This window comes from Panthera tigris, chromosome A1, assembly GCF_018350195.1.
Source record: "Panthera tigris isolate Pti1 chromosome A1, P.tigris_Pti1_mat1.1, whole genome shotgun sequence".
Classification (NCBI taxonomy): Eukaryota; Metazoa; Chordata; class Mammalia; order Carnivora; family Felidae; genus Panthera; species Panthera tigris.
Window position 1 is genome coordinate 86,086,458 of NC_056660.1, and position 11,796 is coordinate 86,098,253.

An 11,796-nucleotide genomic window follows, 5' to 3' on the forward strand; every position below is an offset into this window, starting at 1 on the left:
CTACCTTAGGGGCCTATTTACTTTGTAGACTCATTTGTAGTATAAATATGTTATTGACGTTAGATATATGTAATGAATATGCTGATAACTATAGAGATAGTATTTCTTTTGGAGAGTGTAAAAATGTGACACATGAAGATGGAGACAGAGGACATTCTTTCATAACAAAATGCAAAGAGTCCACTTAGACTGCTTTCAAAATCTGCTTCTCAAGTTAGATTTTAGTTACCACCATGTTTGACAATAAGAGCTCCCAGTTGATCTTCTAATTTATAGATTCTGTCCTCAAAAAGAAGCATTCAGAAATAGATTACAAGAATTATTTTTATAGCCTTTTATTTCATGGTAACATAAGTGGAAAATTATGGTCTTAATGACAAAGAGAAGCATATTTTGCATACCTGAAATTAAAAAAAAATGGACTTATCAATGTTATTTACTGCATAGTAAAAATAATCACCATCATCAATATTTTTTCTGTCATTCAGTTATTCTTTTTTTAATGTTTGTTTGTTTATTTATTTATTTATTTATTTATTTATTTATTTATTTATTTTGAGAGAGACAGAGAGCCTGAAAGCACGCATGAATGAGGGGAAGGGTTAAAGAGAGAGGAAGAGAGAGAATCCCAAGCAGGCTACATGCTGTCAGTACGCAAACCAATGCAGGGCTGGATCCCACAGTGAGATCCTGACCTGAGCTGAAATCAAGAGTAGGATGCTCAACTGACTGAACCACTCACATGCCCCTCAATTATTTTTGATAACAATTTAATTTGTAAGGTTTATTTAATTCCAGTTAGGTGATGGGAATTAAGGAGTGCATTTGTTGTCATGGGCACTTGGTGTTGTATGTAAGTGATGGATCAGTCAGTTCTATACTTGAAACTAATATCATATTGTATATTGACTACCCAGAATTTAAAGAATTCCTTTTAAAAAAATAACTAGTTTTTCAAAATGATTTTCTGCTTTTAGCCTGTTCTAAACTTTCCAAATGAGTATCAAGAGGACACAGAAAGCAGTTGCTTTAAATGCATTGTTAATAGGGAAATACTTTCTGGTGTGAAGAATGTATCACATTAATAATGTTAATGAGTTTTTCAAGGTCAGAGAAGACAAAAATCCTTTTACACTGATTTAATTTTTATAGTTTACTTCTGAGTATTATTTTTGAAGTCAGAGCTTATAAATTAGAAGACCAATTCAAAAGCTATAACTGTCAAAGAAGAGTGACTAGAACCTACAATTGAGACACAAAGGCAAAAAGAAAAAAAAAATACATGTTTTCCTTTAAGGACCAGGCAGAAAGAGTCTAGTTATAAAGTAGTGAATTGTGAATTCAATACGAAATGGGTATCCTTTTGTGCATTTAACTTTTTAAAAAAATTTTTTTTAACGTTTATTTATTTTTGAGACAGAGAGAGACAGAGCATGAACAGGGGAGGGGCAGAGAGAGAGGGAGACACAGAATCTGAAATGGGCTCCAGGCTCTGAGCTGTCAGCACAGAGCCAGACGCGGGGGTCAAACTCACAGACTGTGAGATCATGACCTAAGCCGAAGTCAGACGCTTAACCGACTGAGCCACCCAGGCGCCCCAAACTTTTTTTAACATTTATTTATTTTTGAGAGACAAAGAAAGGCAGAGTGTGAGTGGGGGAGGGGCAGAGGGAGAAGGAGACCCAGGATCTGAAGCAGGCTCTGAGCTCTGAGCTCTCAGCACAGAGCCCGACGGGGAACTCCAACTCACGACCGTCACGAATAGTGAGATCATGACCTGAGCCTAAGTTGGACGCTTAACCAACTGAGCCACCTAGGTGCCCAGCCCTTTGTGCATTTAGATGTAATCTATGGTTGTGCTGGGGCATATCCAGATTAGGATGATGAAGGTCCAAAGATTGGATTTGAATCTCGGATCTGAACTATAACTATAGGTGCAATCTTTATGAAAATGATAAAATGTTCTGTGCTCAAGTTTCTTCAAACACTAATTGGTTATAATAGCACATATTATTAAATTTTTATTAAATTGTATTAAATTGTTATTAACCATGCACAGCTCCAAGTACAGAACAGGCACTCAACATATGTTAGACTGTCAGTCTGCATTCAGTTATTGAAGCACGATCATGAATTCTGTTCTTTTAATTTCTCTAGGACAGTGTGATTGGATAAAAACCCTCTACTGTGTGGTTTCTAGTTACTGGTATTTCTTACTACTTCCTCAATGGGCACAGACAATGCAACTCACTCCCAGGATTTCCTCTTGCTGGGCTTTCCTGGGTCCCAGGGCCTTCAGCTATCTCTCTTTATGCTTTTTCTGGTGATGTACATCCTCACAGTGAGTGGTAACATGGCTATCTTGATGTTGGTGAGTACCTCCCACCAGCTACATACCCCTATGTACTTCTTTCTGAGCAACCTCTCTTTCTTGGAGATTTGGTATACCACAGCTGCAGTCCCCAAAGTCCTGGCCATCCTTCTGGGGAGAAGCCAAACCATATCATTTACTGGATGTCTTTTGCAGATGTACTTTGTTTTTTCATTGGGCTGCACAGAGTACTTTCTCCTGGCAGCCATGGCTTATGACCGCTATTTGGCCATCTGCTATCCTCTACACTATGGGGCCATTATGAGTAGTCTGCTCTCAGCACAGCTAGCCCTGGGATCCTGGGTGTGCGGTTTCCTAGCCATTGCAGTGCCCACAGCCCTCATTAGCACCCTGCCCTTCTGTGGTCCCCACACTATCAACCACTTCTTCTGTGACATTGCACCCTGGATTACCCTGGCTTGCACCAGCACGCAGGCAGTGGAACTCGTGGCCTTTGTGATTGCTTTTGTGGTCATCCTGAGCTCATGCCTCATCACTCTAGTCTCTTATGTGTATATCATCAGCACCATTCTCAGGATCCCTTCAGCCAGCGGCAGGAGTAAAGCCTTCTCCACATGCTCTTCGCATATCACTGTGGTGCTGGTCTGGTACGGGTCCACGATCTTTCTTCATGTCCGTATCTCCATCAAAGAGGCCTTGGATCTGACCAAAGCCGTGCATGTCCTGAACACCATGGTGACTCCAGTTCTAAACCCCTTCATCTACACTCTCCGTAACAAGGAAGTAAGAGAAACTCTGCTGAAGAAATGGAAGGGAAAATAAACTGCCCCCAATAGAACAGATCTCTGTAAATATCTCCCTTTGTCTCCAAGTAAGAATATGGAAGGAAAATACAAATGTTCCTTGATACAGAGAGAGAAAAGAAACTGAAGGAATAAAATAAACTACATATACTTGCTCTACTTTTTTTATAAGTTTATTTTTAAGTTAATTTATTTATTTTCAGAGAGAGAGAGAGAGAGAGAGTGCACACAGGTGAGGGGTGGAGAGAGAGGAGAGAATTCCAAGCAGGCTCTGCACCAGCAACAGAAACCTACAGATCCAGATGCAGGGCTCAGACTCACTAATCACTGATGAAGTGGGATTATGACCTCAGCCTAAATCAACAGGTCTAGGCTGAATCTACGGAGTCACCAAGTATCCGGGTCTACTTTTTTCCCCCCCTAGAACCTGTTTACTTATTTATTTATTTATTTTTAATATGAAATTCATTGTCAAACTGGTTTCCATACAACACCCAGTGATCATCCCAACAGGTGCCCTCCTCAGTGCCCATCACCCACTTTCCCTTTCCTCCCACTCCCCATCAACCCTCAGTTTTTTCTCAGTTTTTAAGAGTCTCTTATGGTTTGCCTCCTTCCCTCTCTTTTTTCCCCTTCCCCTAGCCCATGGTCTTCTGTTAAGTTTCTCAGGATCCACATAAGAGTGAAAACATATGGTATCTGTTTTTCTCTGTATAGCTTATTTCACTTAGAATAACACTCTACAGTTCCATCCACATTGCTACATATGGCCATATTTCATTCTTTCTCAAGGCCAAGAGGTATTCCATTGTGTATATAAACCACAATTTCTTTATTCATTCATCAGTTGATGGACATTTAGGCTCTTTCCAGAATTTGGCTATTGTTGAAAGTGCTGCTATAAACATCGGGGTACAAGTGCCCCTATGCATCAGCACTCCTGTATCCTTTGGATAAATTCCTAGCAGTACGATTGCTGGGTCATAGGGTAGATTTATTTTTAATTTTTTGAGGAACCTCCATACTGTTTTCCAGAGTGGCTGCACCAGTTTTCATTCCCACCAACAGTGTAAGAGGGTTCCCGTTTCTCCACATCCTCGCCAGCATCTATAGTCTCCTGATTTGTTCATTTTAGCCACTCTGACTGGCGTGAGGTGATATCTGAGTGTGGTTTTGATTTCTATTTCCCTGATGAGGAGCGACATTGAGCATCTTTTCATGTGTCTGTTGGCCATCTGGATGTCTTCTTTAGAGAAGTGTCTATTCATGTTTTCTGCCCATTTCTTCACTGGATTATTTGTTTTACAGGTGTGGAGTTTGGTGAGTTCTTCATAGATTTTGGATAACAGCCCTTTGTCTGATATGTCAATTGCAAATATCTTTTCCCATTACATTGGTTGCCTTTTAGCGTTGTTGATTGTTCCCTTTGCAGTGCAGAAGTTTTTATCTTCGTGAGGTCCCAATCGTTCATTTTTGCTTTTAATTCCCTTGCCTTTGGGGATGTGTCAAGTAAGAAATTGCTGCAGCTGAGGTCAGAGAGGTTTTTTCTGCTTTCTCTAGGGTTTTGATGGATTCCTGTCTCACGTTCAGGTTCTTCATCCATTTTGAGTTTATTTTTGTGAATGGTGTAAGAAAGTGGTCTAGTTTCATTCTCCTGCATAATGCTGTCCTTTTCTCCCAGAATCATTTGTTAAGCAGACTGTCTTTTTTCCATTGGATATTCTTTCCTGCTTTGTCAAAGATTAGTTGGCCATCCTTTTGTGGGTCCATTTCTGGAGTCTTTATTCTATTCCATTGGTCTATGTGTCTGTTTTTGTGCCAATACCATGCTGTCTTGATGATTACAGCTTGGTAGTAGAGGCTAAAGTCTGGGATTATGATGCCTCCTGCTTGGTCTTCTTCTTCAATATTATTTTGGCTATTCGGGGTCTCTTGTGTTTCCATACAAATTTTAGGTTTGCTTGTTCTAGCTTCGAGAAGAATGCTGGTGCAATTTTGATTGGGAATGCATTGAATGTGTTTATAGCTTTGAGTAGTATTGACATTTAAACAATATTTATTCTTCCAATTCATGAGCATAGATTTTTTTCCATTTCTTTGTATCTTCTTCAATTTCCTTCATAAGCTTTCTATAGTTTTCAGCATACAGATCTTTTACATCATTGGTGAGGTTTATTCCTAGGTATTTTATGCTTCTTGGTGCAATTGTGAATGGGATCAATTTCTTTATTTGTCTTTCTTTTACTTCATTATTAGTGTATAAGAATGCAACTGATTTCTGTACATTGATTTTGTATCCTGCGACTTTGCTAAATAATGTACCAGTTCTGGCAGACTTCTGGTGGAGTCTATCGGGTTTTCCATGTAGAGTATCATGTCATTTGCAAAAAGTGAAAGCTTGAATTCTTTGCCAATTTTGATGCCTTGATTTCCTTTTGCTGTCTGATTGCTGATGCTAGCACTTCCAACACTATGTTAAACAATAGCGGTGAGAGTGGACATCCTTGTCGTGTTCCTGATCTCAGGGAAAAAGCTCTCAGTTTTTCCCCATTGAGAATGATATTAGCTGTGGGCTTTTCATAAATGGCTTTTATGATGTTTAAGTATGTTCCTCCTATCCAGACTTTCTTGATGGTTTTTATTAAGAAAGAATGCTGAATTTTGTCAAATGTTTTTTCTGCATCAATTGACAGGATCATATGGTTCTTTTCTTTCCTTTTACTAATGTGGTGTATCACATTGATCGATTTGCAAATGTTGAACCATCCCTGCAGCCCAGTAATGAATCCTACTTGATCATGGTGAGTATTTTTTTATATGCTGTTGAATTCAATTTGCTAGTATTTTATGGAGAATTTTCGCATCCATATTCATCAGGGATATTGGCTGTAGTTCTCTTTTTTTCCTGGGTCTGTGTCTGGCTTAGGAATCAAAATAATGGTGGCTTCATAGAATGAGTCTGGACGTTTTCCTTCCTTTTCTATTTCTTGGAACAGCTTGAGAAGGATAGGTATTATCTCTGTTTAAAAGTATGGTAGAATTCCTCAGGGAAGCCATCTGGTCCCAGACTCTTATTTGCTGGGAGATTTTTGATTACTGATTCCAATTCTTCACTGGTTATGGGTCTGTTCAAGTTTTCTATTTCTTCCTGTTTGAGTTTTGGAAGTGTGTGGGTATTTAGGAATTTGTCCATTTCTTCCAGGTTGTCCAGTTTGCTTGGCATATGATTTTTTATTGTATTCCCCAAAAAACGTTTGTATTTCTGAGGGATTGGTTGTAATCATTCCATTTTCATTCATGATTTTACCTATTTGGGTCATCTCCCTTTTCTTTTTGAGAGACTAGCTAGAGGTTTATGAATTTTGTTTATTTTTAAAAAAAAAACCAACTTTTGGTTACATTGATCTCCTCTACTGTTTTTGTTTTTGTTTTTGTTTTTTTTAGATTCTATGTTGTTTATTTCTGCTGTGATATTTATTATTTCTCTTCTGCTGGGTTTGGGGTGTCTTTGATGTTCTGCTTCTATTTCCTTTAGATGTACTGTTAGATGTTGTTGGGATTTTTCTTGTTTCTTGAGATAGGCCTGGATTACAATGTATTTTCCTCTCAGGACTGCCTTCACTGCATCCCAAAGCATTGGGATTGTTGTGTTTTCATTTTCATTTGTTTCCATATATTTTTTAGCTTCTTCTCTAATGGCCTGGTTGACCCATTCATTCTTTAGTAGGGTATTCTTTAATCTCCATGCTTTTGGAGGTTTTTCAGGCTTTTTCCTGTGGTTGATTTCAAGCTTCATAGCATTGTGGTCTGAAAGTGTGCATGGTATGAACTTAATTCTTGTATACTTATGAAGGGCTGTTTTGTGGCCCAGTATGTGATGTATCTTGGAGAATATTCCATGTGCACTCGAGAAAAAAGTATATTCTGTTTCTTTGGGATGCAGAGTTCTAAATATATTTGTCAAGTCCATCTGATCCAATGTATCTTTCAGGGCCCTGTTCCTTTATTAATCCTGTGTCTAGATGATCTATCCATTGTTGTAAGTGGGGTATTAAAGTCCCCTGCCGTTACCACATTCTAATCAATAAGGTTGCTCATGTTTGTGATTAATTGTTTTATATATTTGGAGGCTCCTGTATTCAGCACATAGACATTTAAAATTGTTAGCTCTTCCTGATGGATAGACCCTGTAATTATTACATAATGCCCTTCTTCATCTTTTGTTACAGCCTTTCATTTAAAGTCTAGTTTGTCTGATGTAAGTATGGCTACTCCAGCTTTCTTTTGACTTCCAGTAGCATGATGGATAGTTCTCCATCCCCTATATTTCAGTCTGAAGTTGTCTTCAGTTCTAAAATGAGTCTGTTGTAGGCAGAAAATACATGGGTCTTGTTTTTTTTATCCATTCTGGAAACCCTATGTCTTTTGGTTGGAGCATTTAGTCCATTTACATTCAGTGTTATTATTGAAAGATATGGGTTTAGAGTCATTGGTTTTAGAGCCTGTAGTATTCATGCTTTTAGTGATGTCTCTGGTATTTTGTGGTCCTTGCAAAATTTCACTCACAGAATCCCCCTTAGAAAAATTGTAGGGCTGGTTTAGTGGTGATGAATTCCTTCAGTTTTTGTTTGGGAAGACCTTTATCTTTCCTTCTATTCTGAATGACAGATTTGCTGGATAAAGGATTCTTGTCTGCATTTTTTTTTTCTGTTCATTACATTGAAGTCGTTCTGACATTCCTTTCTGGCCTGCCATGTTTCAGTAGATAAGTCTGCTACAACCCTTAGGTGTCTACCGTTGTAAGTTAGGGCCTGTTTATCCCTAGCTGCTTTCAGAATTTTCTCTGTATCCTTGTATTTTGACAGTTTCATTATGATATGTCATGCAGAAGATCGATTCAAGTTACATCTGAAGGAAGTTCTCTGTGTCTCTTGGATTTCAATGCCTGTTTCTTTCCCAGATCAGGGAAGTTCTCAGCTATGAATTATTCAAGTACACCTTCAGCCCCTCTCTCTTTCTCTTCTTCTTCTGGAATTCCTATGATATGGATACTATTCCATTTGATTGCATCATTTAGTTCTCTAATTCTCCCCTCATACTCCTGGATTTTTTTTTAATCTCTCTTTTTCTCAGTTTCCTCTTTTTCCATAATTTTATCTTCTAATTCACCTATTCTCTCCTCTGCCTCTTCAATCCGTGCTATGGCCACCTCCATTTTATTTTCGACCTCATTTATAACATTTTTAGCTCCTCATGAGTATTTCTTAGTCCCTTGACCTCTGTAGCAATAGTTTCTCTGCTCTCCTCTATGCTTTTTTCAAACCCAGTAATTACTTTTATGACTATTATTCTAAATTCTTGTTCTGTTATATTGCTTAAATCGGTTTTGATCAATTTATTAGCTGTTGCTACTTCCTGGAGTTTCTTTTGGGGAGAATTCTTCCATTTAGTCATTTTGGGTAGTCTCTGTGGTAGCTCAAAACTGTAGGGCACTTCCCCTGTGCTGTCCTGAGAAACTTGTATTGGTAGTCAGGGCTGTAGTCAGATCCAATGTCTGCCCCCAGCCTATTGCTGTGGCCACAGTCAGATGGTGTGTACCTTATCTTCCCCTCTCCCATGGGCAGGACTCACTGTGGATGGTGTGGTCCCTGTCTGAGCTGCTTGCACACTTCCAGGCTTGTGGTGCTGCTTCAGTGGGATCTGACATATTAACCAGGGTGGATCTGCAAAGTGCACAGGGGCGGGAGGGGCAGGCTTGGCTCACTTTGCCATTGGTGGTCCCTTGTGGGAGGGGCCCTGCAGAACTGGGATGGAGGCAGGCCTGTTGGAGGGATGGATCCACAGAATCACTGCATTAGGTATTTGTGAGGTGCAAGCAAATTTGGTGATGGGAACTGGTTCCCTTTGGAATTTCGGCTAGAGGGTGGGAAAGGGAAATGTTGCTTTCCAGTGCCTTTTTCTCTAGCCAAGCTCTGTTCTTCTGGGACTCAACAACTTTCCCTCCAGGCGTCCTCTCACCCTCCCTGCTCTCAGAATGTAGATCTGTTGACTTTTAACATTCCAGCTGTTAAGTCCCACTGGCTATCCAAACTCATGCAGTCTGGCCCCTCCGCTTTTGCAAGCCAGACTTGGGGGGCTCTGTCTTGCCCGGTGGGCTATCCCTCCACCACCCCGGCTCCCTCCTGCCAGTCCATGTAGCACGCACCACCTCTCTGCCCCTCCTATCCTCTTCCGTGGGCCTCTTGTCTATGCTTGGCTCTGGAGTGTCTGTTCAGCTAGTCTTCTGGTGGTTTTCTGGTTTATTTAGGCCAATGTGGATGGAATCTAAGTGATCAGCAAGAGGTGAGCCTAGTGTCCTCCTATGTTGCCATCTTCCTCTCTGGAATCTCCTGGTCTACTTTTTTTATACATGATTGAAAATAGTTCTTAATTAAGCACTTGGATTTTTTGTTTGTTTGTTTTAAGAAAAAAAGTACACTGAGTTAGATGTGTCCTTGACTTTCATTTATAAAATGAGGTGCTCATGAGAAGGGTGTGTTACTAAATAAATTCTTGTTTCTTTTAAAGATTTCTTTGACCATATAAGTACAAAGTTTGAGAACTGTATTTGTGAAATATGAAGTATAAGAAATAGGGAAAGTTTGAATTAATAAAAAGAAAACTGAAATCAGAGTGTGCAATTATTTCAACATACTGTTTTCTGTATAAAGTACAGTAAAATATATACATATAAAAAGGATTATAATCATGTGTCACGTTTGTTTTACAAGGATAATGTACAAAGCAATCTGATAAACAGGTAATGAAAAGTACAAAGTACATGAACAAGACTGCAGGAGGGTTTAAACAAAGCAATAGAAGTACCTTACAAAATGTTTTGTCCCTAGAAAAGAAAAACCCTAATTGTGATTGTTAGCATGTCACCAAATTTAGAATATCCAGTGGCTTCAGAGGAAATACAACTATTAGAAAATAATAATTGTGATAAGTATTTGACTTCCATCTGATCCCATCTCTTAGGGAGCAAAATACTTTACCCATCAAAGGTTCATTTCCATTTCCTTATCCTGTTTTCCATGGCTGTCTGATAGAGGCAGCAAACAGGAGCTTGACCTGCTGAAACAGTCTGGAGATATAATATTTCCTGTTCTGTGTTGGCTGACACCTGTACAAACAGGGGTGCTTCTCAAAGGAGAAAGTCCTATGAGACTGAGTATGAGCTACCTCTTAGATCCTGATTGTGCTATTTGAAATCTCTTTTGATTCCCACTCAAAAATGAGCTGGGGTAAGGATAGAACAAGAAGGCTATATATTTGAAAGGGATAGGAGGAAATATTTCATTGTGAGAGTCATAATATAAATTTTCAAAAACTATATCTATATTGAAAGTTTACTACATAAAGTACCATAATGAAATGATATACATGTGATCTGGCTTCCTTTATTTACTATGTACATGTGTTTATTAATATTTTGTTGAAGATATTATATTTGAACTTACGGTACTTATTTGTCATAGGGAGTTTTGTAGTTTTATTTTCTAGACTCCTTTGCATTTTGGTGCTCTTAATAATTAATAAAATTGTATTTTCTTCAAAAAATGTGTGAAATCTGTATTAATTCTTATTTAAAAAATTGGTAGAATTCTTCAGTGAGCCTGCATATTTTTTGACAAGAGTCTTTTTATTGTGTATTAAATATCTTCAGTGGTGTTGTTACTATTTCCATTACCTATTGCATCTTGATTGAATACTGTTAATGTTTAAAAAAAACAACAACAACAACAACAAGCCAGGAATAGAGAAGAATGCAGAGACTTAGACAAAATTTCAAGATCAAGGAACTCATCACAAATGAAAGAACAAGCCACAGCCAGAGATCTAAGTGAAATCAACATAATTAACATGTCTGCTGGAGAATTTAAAGCATCAACCATAAGCATATTTGCTGGGATTAAGAGAATAATGGAAGACGTCCAGGAAGCCCTTATCACTGAGGAAAATAAAGTTAAAAAGAGTCAGTCAGAAGTGAAAAATGAAATAACTGAGATTGGATACAATAGTGATGCAATGCATACAAAACTGTAAGAAGCAGAACAGATAAGTGATGAAACAGACAAACTAATGGAAAATGATTAAGCTAAAGAGACAAGAATTATGGAGCATGGAAATAGATTCACAGAACTCAGTGACTCCATTAAATGTTATAACATACATATCATAGGAGTCCAAGAAGAACGGAGAGAAAATTTACTTCAGGAAAAAATAGCTTAAAACTACCTTATACTGGGAAAGGAAACAGACATCCAGGTCGAGGAGTCAGAGAGAACTTCCATCAAAATCAACAAAAGCAGGTCAACACCAAGACATACTGTAATTAAATTTGTAAAATACAGTGATAAAGAAAATATCTTAAGAGCAGCAAGACAGAAGACTTTAACTTACAAGGGAAGATCTTTCCACAGAAACTTGGCAAGCCAGAAAGGAGGTCATGATATATTCAATGTCGTGAATGGGGAAGAATATGCAGTCAAGAATACTCTATCCAGCAAGGCTATCATTCATAGTAGAAGGAGAGATAATTTCACAGAAAAGCAAAAACAGAGTCTATGAACACTATCCAGCCCTGAAATAAATATTAGAGGATTGTTTGAATGCAAA

The 11,796-nt window shown here is 38.4% G+C and overlaps 1 protein-coding gene across 1 annotated transcript; it reads left to right on the top strand.

Annotated features, from left to right (window-relative positions):
- The first annotated feature begins 2,227 nt into the window (after nt 1–2,227).
- On the top strand, nt 2,228–3,154 carry LOC102952539 (olfactory receptor 6F1). Its single transcript, XM_007084982.1, has one exon. The coding sequence runs from the start codon at nt 2,228–2,230 to the stop codon at nt 3,152–3,154; it is 927 nt and encodes a 308-aa protein (XP_007085044.1).
- The last annotated feature ends 8,642 nt before the right edge of the window (nt 3,155–11,796 follow it).

Coding starts and splice junctions, on each gene's coding strand:
- LOC102952539 (XM_007084982.1), top strand. CDS start 2,228: ATGGGCACAGACAATGCAACTCACTCCCAGGATTTCCTCTTGCTGGGC.